Below are 26,469 nucleotides of genomic sequence, written 5' to 3' on the forward strand. Positions count from 1 at the left end.
GCAGGACACACATGACACCCCGAGGTAACGAGACCCTGGAAGTGGTGCACCTCTCACAAGTCGGTGGGAAGCTCTTGGACGGCTGATCGGGGGATCAGCCTTAAACGCACAGGGTGGAAAGGTACGATCAGCGGGAACCCGGTGTGTGTCCGCCCTTGCTTGAGTGCCGGGTTCACTGCAGAGGATCGACCGCGTCTGGAGGAGGGGTCACAGTCGGTGACCTCAGGTGACATCACAAAGGACCCGCCCGAAAGCTGCTTGTCAGCAATATCGCCGGTCTGTGAGTGGAAGCCGTTTTGAATGATCATTCGTTCTCGTTCTCTCTCCTTCTCCCCACATTGTCCATCGCCATGGCAACGATTACTGCGAACTGAACTAAATTGAACTGGACTTTGTGTCACTTTGAAATTGGTCATTTACCCCTAGACAACGATAGAGCTTGATTGATCCTGTTATCTTAATTCTGTGCACGTGTGTTTATCATTGCTGAACTGTTGCATTTATTATCCTTTCGATTACTGTGTTGCTTGTTTCTTTAATAAAACTTTCTTAGTTCTAGTAATCCAGACTCCAACTGAGTGATCCATTTCTGCTGGTTTGGCAACCCAGTTACAGGGTATGTAACAGTTTAAAATGTCTGAATTAAGAGCAATCTAATGTAAATTTTAATGGTTTACTAGATCTGACCTTTCTTACCACTTAGTGTTTGTGAAACAAATGGAACTGCAGTGCAAGAAAAGTAGCAATAGTTAAAACAAAACTACTGCAGAAAATTAGATCTGTGCTGCAAACTAAGAAGCAGAATCCACCACATATCAGACTGAATCTACACTGTCAAAGCAATTCTTACCTGAAGAGTTCTTTAGCTTCTAAAAATTGAAGCTGGCCAAACTGTATAAACCCAGCTTGCTGCAGAATTCTTCTGTACATAACCTACAGATTATAACCAGACTTCATTAGTCAAGTAGCTTTAAAGACCATTATTCAGACATGGTTAGCCAAAGCCTTGGGACAATGAACATGGACTATGAATAAATATATTAGTGCCTTCCCAATTCATTAGAAAGAAAAATATATAATGTTTGATTTTTATTTGCAATACCACACAAATAATGCAGTTTTATTATAGTGAAATACTTTTAATATTTCACCTAATATTTTCAATAATAACTATCAATAGCAAAAGATCAAACAGGAGTATATTGTAGGTGTCTGTATATTATCTATATAAATAGATCACATTTAGAAATTCATTCACTATAGCTCAAAAGAATAAAATATATTCATTTCTGTGGCTATGCAGAACCACAACAGCAGCAATTAATGACAAAATATAGATCTACATCCTTATTTTAGTGGATGGTTACTAAGGAGAAACCCTTGCCATTTTCCACAAGGGAGTTGTGCACGATTGGATGTGGATGAATAGAAAATGGACAATACAAGGATCAATTTACATCTTTGGCAATAAATAATGAACGGCCCATTATATAAATATTACAACCAGGAACACACTGCTCGATTTTTACATTAAGCAGAATAGATTTGGTAATTTAACTCTTAATATTCTACTAACCTGAAATTTGTCTTTTGGAATATTCCTTCGTGCTGCTTTTGCTAGGACAAGAGCTTCCTCTATTCTGTGGCTGGCAAGAAGATCTTGGATCTGCCTTTCCAAAGGCAAAGGTAGCAGAATATGTATTTCTTTACTAGTGGCCAAAATCAGTTTCCCTGTTGGATACAATAGAACTAACATGTCAGATCTGCAGCTTACAATGCACCTAATATCTACAGCAAACACATTACATGAAAACAAATGACTATGTGTTGGAATGTAGAAGGATGGGGGAGGATCTCATTGAAACCTTTCGAATGTTGAAAGGCCTATACGTGGTAGATGTGGAAAGGGTGTTTCCCCATGGTGGGGGAGTCTAGGACAGAGGGCACAGCCTCAGGATAGAGGGACATCCATTTAAAACAGAGATGCAGAGAAATTTCTTTAACCAGAAGTTGGTAAAATTTATGAAATTTTTTTTTACCACAGACAGCTGTGGAGGCCAGGTCGTTGGGTGTATGTAAGGCAGAGCTTGATAGGTTCTTGATTGGACATGGCATCAAAGGTTACAGGGAGAAGGCCGGGAAGTGGGGCTGAGGAGGGGTAAAAGGATCAACCATGATTGAATGGCGGAGCAGACTCGAAGGTCCAAATGGCCTTCTGCTCCTATGTCTTAAGTCTCTTAACACAATGTTTACAGCATGGACCATTTTTGAGAAAACTATTTTGACAGATGATCAACAAAACCTACTTTATTTGAACCTATGTAGAATTTCAGCATTAGGTTAAACATTTGAACCAAAGCAGAAATTTATGTTATCACACAGGTTATGTAAGACAACATCAATTTCCAGCATCACAGTATTTTGCTCCTGTTTTAAAGAATTAAGATGACATTTTAATATCACTAGCTTGAAAAATACAAAGTGTTTGGTTCATGAACATCAGTAATCAAGCCATTAAGTTCAAATATACTCAAATAAACCACTTTGCTGAACATCTACACCCTGTCCGCCAGAGAAAGCAGGATCTCCCAGTGGCCACACATTTTAATTCCACATCCCATTCCCATTCTGACATGTCTATCCATGGCCTCCTCTACTGTAAAGATGAAGCCACACTCAGGTTGGAGGAACAACACCTTATATTCCGTCTGGGTAGCCTCCAACCTGATGGCATGAACATCGACTTCTCTAACTTCCGCTAGGCCCCACCTCCCCCTCATACCCCATCTGTTACTTATTTTTATGCACACATTCTTTCTCTCACTCTCCTTTTTCTCCCTCTGTCCCTCCGAATATACCCCTTGCCCATCCTCTGGGTCCACCCCCCCCCTTGTCTTTCTTCCCGGACCTCCTGTCCCATGAGCCTCTCGTATCCCCTTTTGCCAATCACCTGTCCAGCTCTTGGCTCCATCCCTCCCCCCCTGTCTTCTCCTATCATTTTGGATCTCCCCCTCCCCCTCCAACTTTCAAATCCCTTACTCACTCTTCCTTCAGTTAGTCCCGACGAAGGGTCTCGGCCTGAAACATCGACTGCACCTCTTCCTACAGATGCTGCCTGGCCTGCTGCGTTCACCAGCAACTTTGATTTGTGTTGCTCAAATATACTCTCATATGTTCCAAATCCAAATGCTTGATAATATTACAAACATAAGACACCACACAAAACGTTTTGCAGGGAACATGCTATCAACGTCTTCGTTTTGCTGCACTCAATCTTAAGAGTTCTCAAAGGTGTGGATACTTGTAGCTGCAACTTTTGAAGTCTGCATGACACGAACAGAAATCCGCTTTCATTGATAGACTTCAATTCACTGGGAAAGAAAGAAATCTTCAGCTGGAGGCCCATGGCATAAGTTTGGAAATGCCCTGGGGCAGTATTTCCTGTCAATCATACTATATTAGCTCAGGCAGCATCCATGAAAACGAATAAACAGTCAATGTTTCAGGCCGACACCCTGAGGTCCTAAAGAATGGTTTCGGTTTGAAACGTTGACTGTTTGTTCATTTCCATGGCTTCTGCCTGACCTGCTTGAGTTCCTCCAGCATCTGCAAAAACTTCTTGTATTTATACTACTGCAGCTGCAGGGATATCCCCTCTTTCATGTCATTCCATACCACTGAGTGCATCATAGAAATCTTAACAGTAATTGTCACATCTACAAATAAATCAAAGGATTCTGATACTTTCCTTTCACTTTCAAAACCTAATCACTTGCCAAGTCAGAGTGTCAAATTTGATTTCCCTAAAAAGACCTTGCTCCAAAGATCCTTGGTATGTTTATACCATTGCTACTGGGACATGGGCAGCAGAAAAAGATTTTCCTCAGTTGCAGTAAATCGTCCCGGGAGGGGGGAGAAGATGGCGGTGCGACAGCGTGCGCGGCCACTTCGGTGGTTATGTCTGTTATTTGTCAAGTAGGGGACCGTGCACAATTCTGATTTGATGGAGACAGACGTGAGAGCACAGCAGAACATCTGGAAAACTTCTGAAATGCCCACTTCGCTGCCGCTGCTACTGTGTGGTAACCGGAATCTCCAGAGCTGAAGGCCCCGAAATCCTCAGCTTTGCGTGTTTCAGCGGCCGGGGAGAGGTCGAAGGCGCTTGGCAGAGGATGGCGCTCGGGAGGCTGTATCGGAAGGGTTGGTTGGAAGCTCGGAGTTTTCGGACGGATGGACAGTGTCCACTGGGGTCGGCTGCTTCCAAGGTATTGGCAAGTTGACGGTGCCTGGAGGTTTATGGCGGGGAGTTTCTCCCTTTTGCCCCCTGCTATCGGGGACTGGGGAGTCAATCAACTCGGGACTTTGAGACTCTTTTTTACTGTGCCCATGGTCTGTTCTTTAACAAATTATGGTATTGCTTTCCACTGCTGTAACTATATGTTATAATTATGTAGTTTTGTCAGTGTTAGTCTTTGGTCTGACCTGTTTTCTGTGCTATCACTCCGAAGAAACGTTGTATCATTTCTTAATGCACGTATGCATTTCTAAATGACAATAAAAGAGGACTGAGTGTTCTCATAATCTAAATGATATTACCATTTAAAACACAGTTTTATTTGGTAATAAAAACAGTAAATGTTTTGAATTCCCTTTGATGCTGCCTGAGTGATTCCAGCACCTTGGGGTTTTATTTTGAGAAGTCCAGAATTTATACTTTTATTCACTTTGGTAAGTAGCTGCTTTTTATATCACCAGCTGCAGGAAACTGGAAAAATGCAGATGGAGAGCATCCTGTGCTATTTACCCAAATTTCTGATTGTGGAGATAAAATTGGATGGCTCATTCAGGAACCACGAGGAAACAATATGATTTGGCGATATAAGTCAGCTGCACCTTTCTTCATTCCCTGTCAAGCCCACTGTTGAGCCATTACGCATGCAAGGTCATTACCCGCGCGTCATCCATGTCAGCGCAGGAAGGAGATCAACTCCTCGAGCTTGCAAGTGACGTGGGCTGAAAAGTATGTTTGACATAACATCTCTGCCGGCATTCTGGATCAAAGTCAAGGCTAAGTATCCTGAGGTAGCCACAAAAGCACTGAAAATGTTGCTTCCATCTCCAACATATTTCTGCGAAGCGGGGTTTTCTGCAATGAATGCAACGAAAACTAAATTGAGGAATAGACTGGATAAAAGGAACCCCCTTCAAGTATCGCTGTCTCCCATCACCCCTCGATAGGACCGTGTTGTTGCAGGAAAACAAGCCCAGGGCTCCCACTGATTCAGTGATACTGGTGTGTGGCAATGATTTTATATGTTCATATGAGGAAAATATGCGCTGTGTGTTTAATATCCAAACGTTACTTAAAATGTTATGATGCTATTGACTTGCTTATATAACCATATAACAATTACAGCACCGAAACAAGCCATGTCGGCCCTTCTAGTCCGTGCTGAACGCTATACTCACCTAATCCCACCGACCTGCACTCAGCCCATAACCCTCCATTCCTTTCCTGTCCATATACCTATCCAATTTTTCTTTAAATGGTAATATCGAACCTGCCTCTACCACTTCTACTGGAAGTTCTTTCAACACTGACTTCAAGCTCCCCGTCCTCCCCTGATGATTGACTTATCACTATATTCATGCAAAGAAAATATGCGCTGTGTGTTTAATATTAAATTTGTCAGATAAACCCTCTTAGAAACAAAATTGAGTGTATTAGCCACTTATCACCTATATTCCGGTTGTGATTAACACCACCCCCCCAAAGAGAATCACCAAAAACGATTTGCAGGAAAAAAAATCTGCAGGTACGCGCATGCGCACTGGTGCCCGCGCAAGGCTTCATGGTCATTGTAGTCTTTTCTGGGTAAACACAACGTATTTGACTGCTACTCTTGTCCGTTGGCAACCCTACCCCACCAACCCCCGCCCGGTTGGCCGGTCCGCAAGAATATTGTCAATATTAAACCAGTCCGCAGTGCACAAAAGGTTGGGGACCCCTGGGTAAGAAGAAGCGTGATACACAGTCTCTACATAAAATGAACATTCTCTCAATACTCCATAGCTTATAAGGGAGTTAACTCAGTACAGCTTTGTGCATGAGAATCTTACAAATTTGATTGCTTTTTTTGAAGTAGTGCCCAAGAGGATTGTTAAGGTGGTAGACATTGTTTACATAGATTCTAGCAAGCCTTTTGCAAAGTCTCACATGGCAGACTGGTCTGAAGGGACAGATCTCATTGGATCCAGGGCAAGCTAGCCAATTGGATACAAAACTGCACTCACAACAAGCTGGAGGAACTCAGCAGGTCGGGCAGCATCTGTGGAAACGATCAGTCAATGTTTCCGGCTGGAACCCTTCGTCATGACTGAAGAGGGAAGGGGCAGAGGCCCTATAAAGAAGGTGGGGGGAGGGTGGGAAGTAGAAGGCTGGTAGGTTCCAGGTGAAAATCCAGTAAGGGGAAAGATAAAGGGGTGGGGGAGAGGAAGCAGGGAGGGGATAGGCAGGAAAGGTGAAGAAGGAATGGGAGAAAACACAATGGGTAGTAGAAGGAGGCGGAACCATGAGGGAGGTGATAGGCAGCTGGGTCTGGGGGCAGAGTGAAACTGGGATGGGGGACAGGAGGGAGAGGGAATTACTGGAAGTTGGAGAATTCGATGTTCATACCAAGGGGCTGGAGACTACCCAGACGGTATATGAGGTGTTGCTCCTCCAATCTGAGTTTAGCCTCATCATGGCAGTAGAGGAGGCCGTGTATGGACATATCCGAATGGGAATGTGAAGCAGAGTTGAAGTGGGTGGCAACCGGGAGGAAACGTTGACTGATCGTTTCCACGGATGCTGCCCGACCTGCTGAGTTCCTCCAGCGTGTTGTGAGTGTTGCTTTGACCCCAGCATCTGCAGATTACTTTGTGTTTTGGATATAAAACTGGCTTGTTGGAGGAAGTCAATTGTACTAGTGAAGGGTAGCTTTTTGGTTTGGAGGCCCATGAGCAGCAATATACTTCAAGGATTAGTACAGGGTCATCTGCTCTTTGTCTATACTTGAATGATTTGGATAAGTATGTAGGTGGCATGATTAGTAAATTTACAGATGACCCAAAATTTGTAGTGAGGGGCATAGTGGAGGAAGTCATCCAAGATTAAAGAGATCTAGATCAACTAAGGAAGTGGGCAAATGAATGGCAGATAGAATTTCACTCAGACAAGTGTAAAGTGATACATCTTTCTAAGTTTACATACTGTAGATTCTAGCAAGGCTTTTGGCAGGAATTTCATAATAAATGACACTGGGGAGTGTTGTAGAACAAAAACACCTAAGGATACAAGTACATAATTGACTGAGTGTGGCAACACAGATAGAAAAAGGTGATAAAGAAGGAAGATGAGATGTTTGTCTTCACTGGGCACTTTCTTCTAAAATAACCACAAGATTTGTTTGTAAGATTAGATGTGCAATATCACCCTTCAAGGGTTTAAAATCTTGAGATCTAGTTGTGGTGTACATTTGCCAGTTTCTACCAAAATAAAAAACACTGTCAACTCCATGCTAGAATGTACAGGTTAAATGTGTCAGCAGGCATGATAAAAAACATTGTAGAATCAAATCTATTTACAAAACTTCATTTAAAAGGACTGCATTACACTTCAGCTTTCAGATTATAAAAAAAAGTAATTTATTGGATTTATTACTTGTCTTTGGTGAACAATTTGTCCCCGATATGAAAGATTGTTGATGGTACTAAAACAGAAGTACGGGCAATAGTAGAAGTGGTTAGGTGAGCACAAAGATGATAAACAGAATTCAATCTTGTGATGTGAGGAGTAAAAAAATGTGCAAAGGAAAATACAGCAAAGGAGTACACAATAAATAATAGGTTACTAAAATGGTACAACAGCAGAGGGAACTTGGAGACAGATTCCTGAAGAGGTAAATGGGTTGAGTGAGGTAGCATATGGGATAATTACATCCATTTGCTCCATCACAGAATACAAAAGCAGGGATGTCATGCTGAAATGGAACAAAACTCTAATTAGGCCAGATGGAGTACCAAATATCATTCGGATTACTATTACATACACAAGTGGCTCTACAAAGGGCAGAGGGGAAATTTACAAAGATGCTTGGACTAGAAAATTATGATCATGAAGACAGACCAGATGGTCTGGGAATGTTTCCTCTGGATTAAATGAATCTGACCAAAGGTTTAAATAATGAGCAACAATAAAACTATTGACAGGTGAAAGGGAAGTCAGTTACTAGGGAACTTCAAATTCAGATTAATTATGAAAGGTTTCAAGATGAGGAAAATAAAAATTCTCTCAGAGCACAAAAGCCTGGAACAAACAACTCAAAAAGCATATATATATATATATAAATACATCACTTTTTTAAAAATGTACTAGAATTAACACTTGGTGCATTAAACCTTCAAAACCTTGAGAACTGTGATCAACTTAAATAGCAATGTTTTAGGCTGAGTTGGGCAAATGGACTAGGTGGAGGCATCTTATTTAAATTACCTTCAAAGTCTTGTAGTATGTGACCATCTCGGAATGGAATTGTCTGTTTTTGTTGTTGGTCAAGCATACTATGTACAGTAACAAACTCTTCATCCAGAGCCACCACATAAGGAAAACACACAGCTGCTCCAATCACATTCTCTGACCAGTGAACAGGTGCACGCTGGGAGATTCCTGCTGCTGTCACAAACATTCCTGCAAAAGAAAATTAAAGTAATTAATGAGTAGCAATTATCATGTCCCTAATGTTTTGCATTAAATTTGATGCCTGAATGGTAAGTACTTATTCATAATTATAGCACCTACACCACTGAGAATATAAAATGTGCTAATTCACACATTTAATTACAGGCAGTTTTTCAATCCTTTCGCATTCCCTAGACTCCAACAAATGTAACTTCTATTAGGCGCTGGGTCTGCCCTTATAAATTTCATGCATTCTCTTTTTGGTAATAAATATTGTCCGTTCGAGCTGGATAAGCCATGGTAGTGATTCTGAACTGTCTCACCAATTCCAAATTGCTTAATCCTATTCTTCAATAATTCATACATTTAGCACAAAGATGTTTCAATTACCAGAGTTCTTTGCCTCAAGCAGCTGTGGAGGCCAAGCCTTCATGTATATTTAAGGCAGAAGTTGATAGATCCTTGACTGGTCAGGGCATAAAAGGATACAGGGAAAAGGGAGGAGATTGGGGTTGAGGGGAAAATTGGATCAGCCATGATGATGGGCCAAATAGGCTAATTCTGCTCCTATATCTTATGATCTTATGGAACTCACACACCGATATTGTACGTCATTGACAAAAATATATCCATACTAACAGTCAGGACACCACGGAGTGTAGTGTTTAGTACAACACGATTACAGCTCAGGGCATTCCAGAGCTCGGAATCCAATTCCAGCATTGTTCTGTAAGGAAACTCTGTAGGTCCTCCCAATGGAATGCGCAGGTTTCCTCTGAATCCTCCGGTTTCCTTCTACAGTCCAGGTAGGTTAACTGGTTACTGTAAATTGTCCTGTGATTAGGTTAGGGTTAATCAGGGTTGAGGGATTGCTGGGGCAGTGTGCTTGACAGGCTAGCTCCATGCTGTATCGCTAAATAAATAAAAATAACAGTTGATTCCAAATTATTCCTACACAAATTTTAAAAGTACAGTTTGATTTTCCATTATTAATAATGATCACCATTAAAAAATATTGGTGCACAAATATCCGCTTTGGAGAAATATTGCAATCTCTATAGCCCATCCTTGATTCCATACCCACCAATGCTGTCGGTGCTAAAATGCCTAGCACGCTATTAGACTGTATCACTCAACTAGACCACTAAATTGTGACAGAAATTACTAAGAAAACTAGTGAGCACTGTTTGGCACAATGAACTCCAGACCTCCTAAAATTCACTGCACAAAGACCTAGGGACTAGAGAAGAGGTAAAGCACAGGCTAGTCATGCTACGTTACATAGGTGTCCTTAAAAACAAAATCACACCTTACGGACAAAATACCAGAGTCCTCTATCACATCCTCCCAACATTCAACTCCCCGCAGGGGTAGATGCTGTGCTATACAGATAAAGAGAATACACTCCATGAGTTTCATGGCATCAGGCCAAACATGGGCAAGGAAACCTCCTGATTTCCACCAACTGTATTCCCTCAGTGGATAAATCAACAATGAAAGGAAGCATTGGAAGTAACAAAAGGACAAAATGTTCTCCTGGCACTGGACTTTAATGTCCATCATCAGAAAGGCTCAGTAGCAATATCACTGTTTGAACTCAGCTGGGAGGACACAGCTGCCACACTGGGGAAGCAACAGATACTGAGCAATGAACTATATAATCCTGCCTCTGCCAATTCACCTTAAAAGGATACATCACCCATGATAGCAATGGTAGAAGTGAACATCACATAGTCCTCATGCAGGCAAAGTTCCCTCTACCCACCAAAGACACCCACCATGCTTAATATAGAGAGAGAGAATCGATCTGACACTCTTCAGAGATAATGCTTGAACTGCTAAATATTTCCAACACTTTCTGTTTTTGACTCCACAGCTCAAAACTGGGCATCCCTGAAACAGTATGAACCACCTGCAGCAATGTACACTAAAACAATCTTCAACTTGGGGCTCAGTATTCCTTTAGCTTATCACGACTATCAAAGTAGAAATCAATCTTAGTTCAACAACTCAAGCTGCACAAGGCATGACTAGAACTGAGGTACAGCCAATGAAGCTGCAACAATGGACTACATGTCTGCTGAACAGCAGAACAACACAGGAGACCTCACAACCAACAGATCAGATAAAAGCACTGCAGACCGCCACATCACAACGTGAATGGTGATAGACAAATAGATAATGGGGCCAATAATATTCTTATTCTCAACAATGTGGCAAGCATGTACTAAAGACAAAGGTGAAGCAATCACAACCACATCCAGCCAGTGGTGTTGATAATCTATACTGAAACATCCTTTCCTCAGATCCCCATTATCACACAACCCAATCTTCAGCCACATGATGACAAGACACTGCTGAGAAGGACTAGCTTTGACAGACAACCTGCTGCATGAATGAGCTGGGCCAAGAGGCCTGTTTCCAAACTCTACAACTCATAATCCAACTTGCCAATTATCACCTAGTCTATTTTCAAGTGAAAGGTGACATCAACAGTGTCATCAAGCAGCATTTATCTGCCAGTAACCTACTTACCATTAATAATTTGGATTTGAAAAAAAAATTGCTAACAGTACTGGTCCAAACATGGATTAAACATTGGCATTTTAATGTACGATAGTATTCCCGCAAGGGAGCATTGGCATCCAAGTATCCCCTTCATGTTGCAAATGGACCAGACTGATAAATATTCTATTGATCCTTCACTGATCAGTCAAAATCCTGAACTTTCTATCCAACAACACAGTGGAAGTGCCTTCACCAGAAGAAATACAGCAGTTAAGGGAGCAACTCACCATCACCTTCTCAAGGGAGGTTAGGGAGAGTCAATAAACACCGGCCTTGCCACTGACATCAAGATCTATCCAAAACAAATACATTTAAAAATATTAAAAATTCTGTTCCAGTTTCCTTCCACTGATTTGGTATTTGCTATTTTTGGGCTAACCCTTAAATACTGCTTTTGGTTTAGATAAGCCAAGATTTTTTCCTTCAAATGTCATATTCAACATCAGTAAAATTTGAAGCTATCAATTAAGTCTAAGTATTAAGCGGCACAATTAGTCTTAATTTGGAAAGAAATAACAGACTTCTAATGACTAGTGTTAGCAAAAATGTTAAGTAAAATATTCATGGTGCTCTCCTAGAAACTTTATTGAAGTAACTTGTTTAGACAATGTGAAAATTGTGCTGGCGAAACCACTCATGCACGACCTAAAAGTAAAATATTTAAATCCTGAAAAGCCATCAATCTAAAATATTAACTGTTTTTCTATCTACAGAAACTGAGCTACTTAATTCATCCAGCATGTTATTTTTTCCCCATTACAAAACCTTGATACTTCCCTTCCATTAAATAAATGAACTGTTTTCAAATATTACTCCATGAGGAAATAGTGAAAACAATACCGACAATGCTGAAGTTATCCTACTGTCATGTGACATTGTTCTTCTTTTATGACCTTCGACTCAGAAGGGAGAATGAGGCAGTCATAGATGAGAGCTACAGGGAGGTAGTCACACCTAGGCTGTCGGAAGCAGGTCGTTGGGTGACAGTCAGAGGGGGGAAAGCGAAGGTGAGCAGACAGTTAGTGCAGAGCACCCCTGCAGCCATTCCCCTGAATAATAAGTTTATCGTCTCAGATACTGTTGGCAGGGATGACCGACTAGGTGTGAGCCACGGTGGCAGGGCCTCCGGCACTGAGTCTGACCCTGTGGTGCAGAAGGGTGGGACGGAGAAGACGAGGGCTGTTGTCATTGGAGACTCTATAGTCAGGGGAGCAGACAGAAGATTTTGTGGACGTGAGAAGGACACCCGCATGGTTTGTTGCCTCCTGGGTGCCAGGGTCCGGGTTATCTCTGACTGGGTGCACGACATCCTGGTGCGAGAGGGAAAGCAACCAGAAGTCGTGATACATGTTGGGACCAACGACATAGGCAGGAAGAGGGATGAGGTCCTGAAGTGTGAGTTTCGGGAACTAGGCAGAAGGCTGAAGAACAGGACCTCAAGGGTGGCGTTCTCAGGATTGCTGCCAGTGCTACGTGACAGTGATGGTAAGAATTAGAGGAGATGGCGGTTGAATGCGTGGCTGAGGAGTTGGTGTAGGGAGCAGGGTTTTAGATATTTAGATCATTGGGATCTCTTCTGGGGAAGGTGGGACCTGTACAGATTGGATGGGTTGCACCTGAGCTCGAGGGGGAGCAATATCCTTGCAGGTAGGTTTGCTAGCATGGTTCGGGAGGGTTTAAAGTAATTTGCGAGGGGGATGGGGCCCAGAGCGATAGAACAGTGAAAGAAGTGCATGGAGTAAAGCCAAATCTAACATACAGAGAGGCTTTGAGGAAAGAGAAGCAGAATAAACGGTGTAAAGACAGTAAGGTAGAAGGGCTGAAATGTGTGTACCTCAATGCAAGAAGCATCAGGAACAAAGGTGATGAACTGAGAGCTTGGGTACATACATGGAATTATGATGTGGTGGCCATTACAGAGACTTGGCTGGCACCAGGGCAGGAATGGATTCTCAATATTCCTGGATTTCAGTGCTTTAAAAGGGATAGAGAGGGCGGAAAAAGGGGAGGAGGGGTAGCATCACTGGTCAGGGATACTATTACAGCTACAGAAAGGGTGGGTAATGTAACAGGATCCTCTTTTGAGTCAATATGGGTGGAAGTCAGGAACAGGAAGGGCGCAGTTACTCTACTGCGGGTATTCTATAGGTCCCCTGGTAGCAGCAGAGATACAGAGGAGCAGATTGGGAGGCAGATTTTGGAAAGGTGCAGAAATAACAGAGTTGTTATCACGGGTGACTTTAACTTCCCTAATATTGATTGGCACCTGATTACTTCCAAGGGTTTAGATGGGGCAGAGTTTGTTAAGTGTGTCCAGGACGGATTCCTGTCACAGTATGTGGACAGGCCGACCACGGGGAATGCCATACTAGATCTATTACTAGGTAATGAACCAGGTCAGGTCACAGATCTCTCAGTGGGTGAGCATCTGGGGGACAGTGACCACCGCTCCCTGGCCTTTAGCATTATCATGGAAAAGGATAGAATCAGAGAGGACAGGAAAATTTTTAATTGGGGAAAGGCAAATTATGAGGCTATAAGGCTAGAACTTGCGGGTGTGAATTGGGATGATGTTTTTGCAGGGAAATGTACTATGGACATGTGGTCGATGTTTAGAGATCTCTTGCAGGATGTTAGGGATAAATTTGTCCCGGCGAGGAAGATAAAGAATGGTAGGGTGAAGGAACCATGGCTGACAAGTGAGGTGGAAAATCTAGTCAGGTGGAAGAAGGCAGCATATATGAGGTTTAGGAAGCAAGGATCAGATGGGTCTATTGAGGAATATAGGGAAGCAAGAAAGGAGCTTAAGAAGGGGCTGAGAAGGGCAAGAAGGGGGCATGAGAAGGCCTTGGCGAGTAGGGTAAAGGAAAACCCCAAGGCATTCTTCAATTATGTGAAGAAAAAAAAGGATGAGAGGAGTGAAGGTAGGACCAATTAGAGATAAAGGTGGGAAGATGTGCCTGGAGGCTGTGGAAGTGAGCGAGGTCCTCAACGAATACTTCTCTTCGGTATTTACCAATGGGAGGGAACTTGATGATGGTAAGAACAATATGAGTGACGTTGATGTTCTGGAGCATGTTGATATTAAGGGAGAGGAGGTGTTGGAGTTGTTAAAATACATTAGGACAGATAAGTCCCCAGGGCCTGACGGAATATTCCCCAGGCTGCTCCATGAGGCGAGAGAAGAGATTGCCGAGCCTCTGGCTAGGATCTTTATGTCCTCATTGTCCACGGGAATAGTACCGGAGGATTGGAGGGAGACGAATGTTGTACCCTTGTTCAAAAAAGGTAGTAGGGATAGTCCGGGTAATTATAGACCAGTGAGCCTTACGTCTGTGGTGGGAAAGCTGTTGGAAAAGATCCTTAGAGATAGGATCTATAGGCATTTAGAGAATCATGGTCTGATCAGGGACAGTCAGCATGGCTTTCTGAAGGGCAGATGGTGTCTAACAAGCCTGTTAGAGTTCTTTAAGAAGGTGACCAGGCATATAGATGAGGGTAGTACAGTGGATGTGATCTATATGGATTTTAGTAAGGCATTCGACAAGGTTCCACACGGTAGGCTTATTCAGAAAGTTAGAAGGCATGGGATCCAGGGAAGTTTGGCCAGGTGGATTCAGAATTGGCTTGCCTGCAGAAGGCAGAGGGTGGTGGTGGAGGGAGTACATTCAGATTGGAGGATTGTGACTAGTGGTGTCCCACAAGGATCTGTTCTGGAACCTCTACTTTTCGTGACTTTTATTAACGGCCTGGATGTGGGGGTAGAAGGGTGGGTTGGCAAGTTTGCATACGACACAAAGGTTGGTGGTGTTGTAGATAGTGTAGAGGATTGTCAAAGATTGCAGAGAGACATTGATAGGATGCAGAAGTGGGCTGAGAAGTGGCAGATGGAGTTCAACCCGGAGAAGTGTGAGGTGGTACACTTTGGAAGGATAAACTCCAAGGCAGAGTACAAAGTAAATGGCAGGATACTTGGTAGTGTGGAGGAGCAGAGGGATCTCGGGGTACATGTCCACAGATCCCTGAAAGTTGCCTCACAGGTGGATAGGGTAATTAAGAAAGCTTATGGGGTGATAGCTTTCATAAGTCGAGGGATAGAGTTTAAGAGTCGTGATGTAATGATGCAGCTCTATAAAACTCTGGTTAGGCCATACTTGGGAGTACTGTGTCCAGTTCTGGTCACCTCACTTTAGGAAGGACGTGGAAGCATTGGAAAGGGCACAGAGGAGACTTACGAGGATGCTGCCTGGTTTAAAAAGTATGCATTATCATCAGAGATTAAGGGAGCTGGGGCTTTACTCTTTGGAGAGAAGGAGGATGAGAGGAGACATGATAGAGGTGTTCAAGATAATAAGAGGAATAGATAGAGTGGATAGCCAGTGCTTCTTCCCCAGGGCACCACTGCTCAATACAAGAGGACATGGCTTTAAAGTAAGGGGTGGGAAGTTCAAGGGGGATATTAGAGGTAAGTTTTTTTTACTCAGAGTGGTTAGTGCGTGGAATGCAATGCCTGAATCAGTGGTGGAGGCAGATACACTAGTGAAGTTTAAGAGACTACTAGACAGGTATATGGAGGAATTTAAGGTGGGGGCTTATATGGGAGGCAGGGTTTGAGGGTCGGCACAACATTGTGGGCCGAAGGGCCTGTACTGTGCTGTACTATTCTATGTTCTATGTTTAAACATATAAAAGTGCCTTTCCTTTCTCCATGCACAGACAGGAAATGCAAAATTCCGCAACAGAAGTTTGATGACAATAAATGACAATTAGCTTAATCATATTTGATTAAAACACAAAAACAAAATCCAATCACAATTTCTATAATATAATAGGAGCAACTAATGACATCTCTGGTAACAATGTAAGTCTTCAAAAGTAGCTTCTGGGCAAAGAGAATTGGAAAAACAGAGAACTATTTTTTTTAATGTGGTGACTTGAACCTTGACCAATACTCCAAGATGTTCAATCCCCTATATAAAAAAATACAATTATTTTTACCCCGCATTTTGGAGTACTAGATATGATTCTCTGCACGACAAAAATAATTAATGGGGAGAGAACAGCTGAGCTTTTAAAAAAGGTGATTTTGCAAAACATTTGTTGTGGTCATGAACATTAGAATGGCCTTGGGTTTAACTTACAGGTTTGTATGGAATTTGGTCACTCATTTCCACCACCTTTTCACTCATTGCTCAGCTATATGATAAAGCTTAGAAAGCTTTAGTACAAAATAATGACATTAATAATTTGGTAACACAAGCAGTATGATGGGAAAAACTACAGATGCATTTAAGGAAAAGGAAGTTGCACAACAGAGAGGGGAATAAGGAAGGATGGGAGATGTGAAGCAAGGTGGAAAGAGATTGGTAATACTCAGAATGAAACCCTCCATACAACTCAGGGTAGAAGTTATTATCATGCATTAGAATAAAAAATCCCATTTTATCTTCCAAAATATCAAAGGGAAAACAGCTTTTACATTTGTTCTGGTATTAAGATGAATACATCTGGTTTAGAGTTGGCAGAAAATTTATCCACAGTAAATCTGCATATTTCTGCTGACAAACCATGTTTTGGTATTTCCTCTCTTCCACCTCAGTGATGTTCAAGCAACTGCAGAAGCAGGCAATATAGTGTAATAGCCAGCTACACTGGGTGGGTAAACTAAAGTGTCTGGTTTTCAAAATAAATCAGTTTGTTCTCCAATTGAAGAGTGATGTTAACTGGAAAAGTTCAATCATGAACATCTCTGCTGATATCTTTTTTCAGTGAAATAGTCTTGTTACAAATGGTATTTGTCTTTGCTAGAAATACTCAAAAGCCAGAGAGAAGAATTAGAGTTCTCACCCACAGTCAGCTTATCATAAACTAATAACATAAAGGTGGTTATGTAGCAGAATCATTCTGCAAAGTCATTCTATGTCTATTAATATAAATTTTATTGTAGATAAATTGTTTGCAGGTAACAGAAATAAATGATTTTTCAATAAGATTCCTCACACAGGCACTATTCACTACTTTCATTTTACATTTCCAGCAAGGGTTCCAGGCCTTTTTTTTATACCATTGAGTCTTACTGTTAACTGAGGGGGCTGTGGACCCAGGTTGGGAACCCCTAATTCGAGAAAGATCAGAATCTAAAATGTATGGCTTCAAAATAGGAAGTTCTGTCTCTCCAAATTATAAAATACATATAGTGAACATGTCGCATTTGCACCAAGTGGACAGATATGCTGGATGCTGTTTGGGAAGTAGATATAAAGACAGTAAGTCCATAAGGAGGAGAGAGCAAAGCAAGGAGTCAACACTAACCAACAATATTAATGGACTAGCCACACAAAAACAGTGATTAAAACAGTAGCTCCAGAAAATGGATATCTTGTACATACTAGTTCTCCACTTAATTCCTTAACACCTTTCCCTTATCTTTGCAAATATGTGATGAAATTCTCGCAACATGCATGAACACTTGAACAAAGGTAGTTGCCTCAGCTCCATCAACCTGGGTTTAACTCCAACCTCTGGTACTGTCTGTGTGCGTTTCCCCAAGTACTGAGTGCGCCAGCTTCCTCCCTCATCCCAGAAATACGCTGGCTGATAGTCTAATTTGATGCTTCAAACTGCCTTTATTGAACAGTTGCCTGTGGAAGTATCAGGGGAACATTAATGGGCACATGAGAGAGGAAGTAAGTAGGGGAAAGAGATTAATGGGATCGCTCTGACAGTCACCTTAGATTTGACGGACTGAATGAAAGAACAATGAGAAATGTAAAGCAGTGGCCAAATTGACATGTGTTCTTGCTGCCCTACAACATATCCTCACTCAAATATCTCAATCCAATTCTTCTGCCATTTCCGACACGAGGAAAACATAGCAGACATTTAAGAATCACGAATCAACTTTAATCACCTTGTACATTTACACATATCAGGAATTTGCTGTGGTGTGCTGGCGCTGCATGCAAAAAAAACATGCAACAATTATAAAAAGAATTATATACAATTACGTTTGAAGAAAGGATTTGAAATAAAATGTGCATAAGTACATAAATACCAGCATGTATTTACAAAGCGAACAGCAATATTAAAAGTGGGTTAAAGTGTTCACAGTGTAGTACAATGACTGAATTAATAGATGGGTACAGAGTAACTAGAACGATTGATCTGATTGACTGCCAAGTGGAAGAAACTTTTAAGATGGCATGAGGTTTTTGTTTTAAAAGCCCAACAGTGCTTTCCAGAAGAAAGCTTTAGGAAAGAGCAATTTGCAGGGTGGGTAGTGTTTTTCCTGCCAGCTTCTTGGTCCTGCAGTGATGGTAGACTGCAGAAAGTTTCTTTAGCTGCTGGCCTGACAATTTGCTGTAGCTTTCATATATTGTGAAACGATGCTGCACCAAACCAGACAGTAATGGCTGATGTTAGGATACTATGAAAGCAATGTACAAACCCCATTTCCAGAAAAGTTGGGATATTTTCCAAAATGCAATAAAAATAAAAATCTGTGATATGTTAATTCACGTGAACCTTTATTTAACTGACAAAAGTACAAAGAAAAGATTTTCAATAGTTTTACTGATCAACTTAATTGTATTTTGTAAACATACACAAATTTAGAATTTGATGGTTGCAACACACTCAACAAAAGTTAGGACAGAGGCATGTTTACCATTGTGTTACATCACCTTTCCTTTTAATAACACTTCTTAATCGTTTTGGAACTGAGGATACTAATTGTAGTACATTTGCAATTGGAAATTTTGTCCATTCTTGCTTGATATAAGACCTCAGCTGCTCAACAGTCCGTGGTCTCCATTGTCTGATTCTCCTCTTCATGATGTGCCATACATTTTCAATAGGAGATAGATCTGGACTGGCAGCAGGTCAGTCAAGCACACGCACTCTGTGTCTACAAAGCCATGCTGTTGTAGCCCGTGCAGAATGTGGTCTGGCATTGTCCTGCTGAAATAAGCATGGACATCCCGGGAAGAGACGTTACCTTGATGGCAACATATGTCTCTCTAAAATCCTAATATACGCCTCAGAGTCAATGGTACCTTCACATACATGCAACTCACCCATGCCGTGAGCAGTGATGCACCCCCATACCATCACAGATGCTGGCTTTTGCACCTTTCGCTGATAACAATCTGGATGGTTGTTTTCATCTTTGGCACGGAGAATTCGACGCCCCTTTTTTCCGAAAACTAGCTGAAATGTGGACACATCTGACCACAGCACACGGTTCCACAGTCTTTCGGTCCATCTGAGATGAGCTCGGGCCCAGAGAACTCGCCGGCGTTTCTGCATAGAGTTGATGCATGGCTTCCTCCTTGCGTAATACAGTTTCAAGTTGCATTTCTGGATGCAGTGACGGACTGTGTTGAGTGACAATGGTTTTCCGAAGTACTCCCGAGCCCAGGTGGCTATAATTGTCACAGTAGCATGATGGTTTCTTAGGCAGTGTCGCCTGAGGGTTCGAAGATCACGCGCATTCAACAGTGGTTTCCAACCTTGCCCTTTACGCACTGAGATGTCTCTGAATTCTCTGAATCTTTTCACAATATGATGTACTGTAGATGTTGAAAGACCTAAATTCTCTGCAATCTTGCGTTGAGAAATGTTCCTTTTGAACTGACTAACAATTCTCTCACAAATTTTGGCACAAAGGGGTGAACCACGACCCATCCTTGCTTGCAAAGACTGAGCCTTTGATGGACGCTACTTTTATCCCCAGTCATGATATCTCACCTGCTACCAATTAGCCTGCTTAATGTGGAGTCTTCCAAACCGGTGTTACTTGAATATTCTGTGCATTTTTCAATCTCATTTTAACTCTGTCCCAACTTTTGTTGAGTATGTTGCAGCCATCAAATTCTAAATTTATGTATATTTACAAAATACAATTAAGTTGGTCAGTAAAACTATTGAAAGTCTTTTCTTTCTACTTTTGTTAGTTAAATAAAGGTTCACGTGAATTAACATATCACAGATTTTTGTTTTTATTGCATTTTGGAAAATATCCCAACTTTTCTGGAAATGGGGTTTGTAGAATTGCACCAGTATATTTTGGGGAAGATGGACTTCAACCTACCAACCTGCATGTACCTGGTGCTAGTTCAACAAATCCAGAGAAGTGGAAAACAACCTATTTGGCTGACATCCCAATTTCCAACTTAAAACTTTTATTCTGGCAAATGTATCATGACCATAATGCACTGCAGTTACTTGCCAAGGCTAATCTTAGGAGACAAGGGAACACCACCACTAGGAGGACCCCTCAAAGTTTATCATTCTGGCATGAAAAATATTGCTATTCCTTCATCCTTGTCAAGTCTAACGCCTGTTGTCATCTGCTTATTGGTTCAGAAGCAGTTTGAAGTGGTGCTTCATCTATAGCTTCTCAAAGGCAATTAAATGCTGGTCTTGCCAGGGATATCCAAAATCTCAAAACGGAATACTGTATAAAGTGTGGCAGCAAACAGTTCTATATGAGCTTGTATAGAACGTTGTACTTAGGCCAGTATAAACTGAAGCCCCAACTTAACATGCCTGAAGTAAAGAGAAATCGGACGCTAGTGTTTATAGGTAGAACAATTAAACATACACAAACATAATTACTTAAGGCTGCAGTTAATGAGATGAAGGTGGGTAATAGGACTCAGAAAAAGAAGTCCTGAGGATAAACACTTTAAGAACACCTATTCTCATAATCGATAGTCACAAAGATAGTTTTGTCTCCGGGGCAGAGGAAAGGCTGAAAAGGTGTTATCATCAACCTCTCCAACGGACATCTAGAAGGCATGAAGGAAGTGGAATCATAACAGATAGATTCTACATTCTTGGTACAAGCTATGTTAGGTAGGTAATGTTAACTGTGTGACCAATAATATAAGTCAACAAAAATTGATTATTCCCTTCAGGGGGCTGAAGCACAATCCCACAGATGTTCTTCTGGTGTTGCCTGACATACTTCAAAGTTGCGCTTTTGAGCAGCCTTGGAAATTGTGACAGATAAGTCTTGCTTGCAAATAGCGTATTGGGACAGGAGGAAATAGTTGTGTTGAACAGTCTTTACTGGTAATCCTGCCCTTGCAGTTCCACACTAAACTTAGCTACATCTTCACTTTCATTTTCAAAGCTTGTTTCCTTTATCTGCAAACATCTCCCATTTCTGCTTTTATTTGCTTTCCACAACTACAAAAAGCAAAAATCAACATCTATACTTTTCATAGGGAGAACATGACATTGTCACTGAATGATAAATTTTCTTTTCTACTACTTAGTTTAGTTATTTTAAACAAACAATTAAGTAAATAAACTATATCAGAATAAAATTAAACTCTTCTGCTCCATCAGATGTAACAATGTTGACAGAAAAGGTCATAAAATTCAACAATGACAAAAAATAAGTCCTCAGAACACCACGACCAAATCCACCATGTAGCAGAACAATGAGGGGGAAATCTGTGAAATATCATTTCAAGCATCTTCCTTCGCTTCTGGAAATAACAGTATGATAATCTCTTGACTTGTACAAAAATGATACACTCTGCCAGCTCCACAGGCTATGACCTCCCAGTCACCCAAAATGTCTTTTTCTCAGTTCCATACCACCTTACCTCATCACATTTCTGAGTCACTTCAAACACCGAAATATTCTAAGTTCTGTAATGGGAAGATTTTACCAGTAGTATTTATATTTACTAAGGAATACCTCAAAAGCTCCTTAAGAAGGATTAACAATTTCTGGAAACTCTGATTGCAGGAGTTTTAAATTGGAGTAGGGCAAATTATGAGGGCATTCAGCAGGAATTAAGAGTCAATTGCAAACACCTTTTTTCTGGCAGGTCCACATTAGACATGTGGAGGGTGTTTAAAGATCAATTGCACAGAGTACAGGAAAGATATGTTCCTATTAGAAGGAATAACAAAGATGGAAAGATTAGAGAACCCTGAAGGGAGGTGATGAATTTAGTCAAGAAGAAAAAGTATGCAAAGCTTTGGAAGTTAGGATCAAATCGAGCACATGAGGATTATAAAGAAGCCAGAAAGGAACTAAAGAAGGGAATTAGGAAAACCAGGAGGGACCATAAAAAGCTCTTGGCAAGTAGGATTAAGGCGAATCCTTGGTATTTTCCTTAATCCTACTTGCCGAGGATAAATGCATCAAGAGCAAGAGGATAACTAGAGAGCAGGGGTAGAACTACTCAAGGATAAAGAGGGGAACATTTGCTGAGATGCAGAGAATGTCAGCGAGGTACTTAATGAGTACTTTGCTTCAGTATTTATATTTACTAAAGAAAAGAATATAGAGGACCAGGAGATCAGTGCTGAGTGAATTAATATGTCAGGTGTTTTAGAGGTCAAAGAGGAGGAAGTGTTGGGTTTCCTAACAACTATTAAGATTGCCAAGTCCTCAGGGCCTGATGGAATTTACCCCATATTATTGAAGGAGGCAAGAGACAAGATTGCTGGGGTCTTGACAACTATTTTCACAACCTCTAGACACAGCCAAGTTCCCAGAGGACTGGCAAGTGGCTAATGTTGCACCTCAATTTAAGAAGGGAACAAGGGAAAATTCCGGAAACCATAGAATGGTAAGTCACATATTGGTTGTAAGAAAAGCACTGCAGAAAATTCTGAAGGATAGCATATATGAGCATTTAGAAACCCATGGCCTAATTGAGGAGAGCCAGCATTGTGTGGGGGCAGGTAATGTCTTACCAACTTGATTAAGTTCTTTGACAAAGTGATGAGAGAGATTGATGAAGGGAAGGCAGTGGATGTTGTCTACATGGATTTTAGTAAGGTGTTTGACGAAGTCCCACATGGGAAGCTAATCCAGAAGATTAGGATGCATGGTGCCCATGGTGAATTGGTTCTTTGGATTCAGAAATGGCTTGCACATAGAAGACAGGGGGGAATGACAGAGGGGACTTATTTGAGCTAGAGGTCTGTAATTTGTGGTGTTCCTTTAGGATATGTGCTAGGACCTCTGCTGTTTGTGATATATATAAATAACCCAGAAGAAAATGTAGATGGGTGAGTTAGTAAGTTTGCAGATGATACCAAGATTGGTAGCGTTGGAAATAGTGTAGAAGACTGGCAAAGAAGACAGTGCAATATAGATCAGTTGCAGATATGGGCAGAAAAATGGCAGATGGAGTTTAACCCAGATAAATGTGAGGTGTTGCACCTTGATTGGGCAAATGCAAAGAGACAGTACACTGTTAAGGGCAAGACCCTTAACAGTTTTGCTGAGCAGGGAGATCTTAGGATCCAAGGTCCATGAAAGTGGCTACACAAATCGATAGCGTGGTTAAGAAGCCCTATAGAATGGTTGCTTTTATTAGTCGAGGCATTGAATTCAAAAGTCAAGAGGTTATGTTACAACTTCATAAAACTCTGGTTAGGCCACATCTGGAATACTGCATACAGTTCTGGTCGACCCACTATTGGAAAGATGGTGAGGCTTTGGAGAGAGTGCGGAAGAGGTTTACCAGGATGCTGCCTGGTTTAGAAGGCATGTGCTATCATGAGAGGCTGGACAAACTTGGGTTGTTTCTTTGGAGTGGCAGAGGCTGGTGGGAGATCTGATAGAGGTTTATAAGATTATGAGAGGCACAGATAGAGTAGACAGGGAGCATCTTTTTCCCCAGGGTAGAAATATTTAATTACAGACGAGATGCACTGAAGCTGAGAAGGGGGTAAGCTCAAAAGGGATGTGAGGGGTAAGGTTTTTTTAAACTCAGTGGATGCCTGCAATGCACTGCGTGATATGGTGGTAGAAGCAAATACATTAGAGGCTTTTAAGAGACGTTTAGACAGGCACATGAATGTGAGGAAGATGGAGGGATATGAACATTGCATAGGTAGGAAAGACTCGTTTTTGATTTACTTTTTAGCTGCCCTGGCACAACATTTTGGGTTGAAGGGCCTGTTCCTGTGCTGTACTGTTCTATGACCAGCCAAGATGGGGAAACAGCATTTAAGATGGTATCAAGAAGCTCAAGCCCATTCACTGAGTGCACTCTGACGACAGGCATGAATGATGGATGAACTGCACTATCTTCTGAACTACCCAACTATCCAAATCCTCCTGCCTCACCTGTGGCTGAGTCTGCCAACCCAATATTAGTTTCACTGGCATCTCAGAAGCCAAAGCACTGCAAAGGAAACAGGTCTTCCTCAATCTCAAGATACTGAATAAGGAGTCACAGAATTGTTTCCGCATAGAAACAGACACTACAACACAACTCATCCATGCTGGCAGTGATGCTTACTTACACTCTTCGCATTTACCCCTATTGAGCCTGTACCCCTCGGCTCCTATCTTTTCCAAGTACCAGTCCAAATGCCTTTTAAATGTTGCAATTCTACCAACCTCTATCACTTCTCCTGGTGGTTGCTTCCATACAAAGCCACCAACATCTGTGAAAAACTTGCCCCTCAAATCTCCCTCAAGTTTATTCCCTTTTACCTTAAACCTATACTCTCTAGTTTTGGACTGTCCACTCTAGGGAAAAGATTGACTGTCTATCCTACAGCTCTCATTTGTATAAACCTCTCGGATCATCCCTTAGCCTCTTTTACTCCAGTGAGAATAAGTTCAGCCTATCCAATCTCTTCTTTTAAACCATCCATTTCAGGCAATGTCCAAGTGAATCTCTTTTTGTACTCTTCCTAGTGCTGGCACATTATTCCTCTTGTGTGGATAATTTTACCTATTTAATTCGTTGGCTGGGACACGATGGACGATGGCTTCCTATATCACAAATATCTACTACGGTATGCCAAGTTTGCAAGTTGTACAGATTATTACACTACCATTTTGTGGTGCAGAAATAGTTTAATCTTCCAAATTATTAAACAGACACAAAATACTATTGAATATCATTGAACAAATAAATAAATGATTGCTTTAGGATAAATTACAGAAAGGAAGCTAGGTTTGGCCTATACAAATAAGATTATAAATTCAGTTTAAATATAGTAGTAAATCATTTGTTTTAAAAAAAAATAGATTGACAGGCTATATGGTTCTAAGGTTAATTTAGTATGGAGTTTCTTTTTGTGCAATTTTTGTTATTTTGTAATTTTTGTGTAATTGGATTTTCATATCTTATTTTTCTAACATCACAAACAAAAATACAGAATCCAATGACCCATATTTTACTAGCCCATGGCCACAACTGCTGTACCTGGTGATCAAACACCCAACCTACCGGGCTGAAATGCAGAGGGACTAACTCGTTGACCTGACACACACTGGAGTCCAATATCAAAGCCTTATTACTGGAAAATCAGTGTCAGATCCTGCAATCTGAACATAATCTGAGTGTTGTTGGAGGAGTCATAAATTGACAACTAAGAGAGCAAAGGCCCCAGACTTACCACCACTGAAACAAAAATGGAACCACCAATAATTACCAGCAAAATTTGGAATATTATCTTTATGATGCTAAATTTAAGGCCAAATAACAGATACTCGTGAACATCTGGATTGGCAAAAGCCATAACTAGAGCAGGAGTACTACTTCTCTAATGTAAAAGTAAATATCACTTATAACAACTGCTCCTTTGCAAGTGTATAATTACATTTATTTTCTATAAAACCGGCCAAGATTATTTCAATGTGACTGTTTGCTTAGCCAATTTGATTACATCACAGCTGCTAAACTGATGTCTGAGGTGAATGACAAGTAAAAGGGAAAGTCATGCCAAGATTTGCATGAGAATATACGAAACAGCTTTCTGTTTCTTTACTTTCTTGGATAGTGGTGCAACATTCTGTGATGCTTTTGTCAAGGTCACTTGAAGTCAACATTACTTGCTAATCAGAGTCCAAACTAATAATGCAATAATCATACATTTCAGCAGAACATTCAGAATATATATTTGTGAAGAAAGGGGATGTCATGCACTTCAAGGAAAAGTGGATTCTGCTAGCATCATAGAGGGGCAAACCACAATATATTCATAACAAATTCTCTTTGAAGATGTGAATTCTACAAACAAATCACTAAAATTGAAGAATTTAAATGCACAGCAAAATAGCAGTCTGGTTTTAATTAAACATTTAATATGTATAATGCCCCGAATTCAAAACTTTGTAATGAAAAATATTCAATCTTTAAAGACAAAAGCCAATTAGTAATTACTTTCCTGAAGAGCTTGGATGA

At 41.2% G+C, this 26,469-nt stretch overlaps 1 protein-coding gene across 2 annotated transcripts in view; it reads right to left on the bottom strand.

Moving 5' to 3' along the window:
* tgfbrap1 (transforming growth factor, beta receptor associated protein 1) overlaps positions 1 to 26,469 on the bottom strand; it is a 55,889-nt gene that overhangs the window by 21,396 nt on the left and 8,024 nt on the right. For both annotated transcript variants that reach the window (XM_063054027.1, XM_063054028.1), the window contains 3 exons: positions 8,534 to 8,728; positions 1,577 to 1,731; positions 851 to 933 (listed from right to left, as the gene is read on the bottom strand). In XM_063054027.1, coding sequence (XP_062910097.1) covers positions 851 to 933; positions 1,577 to 1,731; positions 8,534 to 8,728 — 433 coding nt within the window. The remainder of the gene's footprint in view (positions 1 to 850; positions 934 to 1,576; positions 1,732 to 8,533; positions 8,729 to 26,469) is intronic.

Source organism: Mobula hypostoma, chromosome 7 (assembly GCF_963921235.1).
Source record: "Mobula hypostoma chromosome 7, sMobHyp1.1, whole genome shotgun sequence".
Lineage (NCBI taxonomy): Eukaryota > Metazoa > Chordata > Chondrichthyes > Myliobatiformes > Myliobatidae > Mobula > Mobula hypostoma.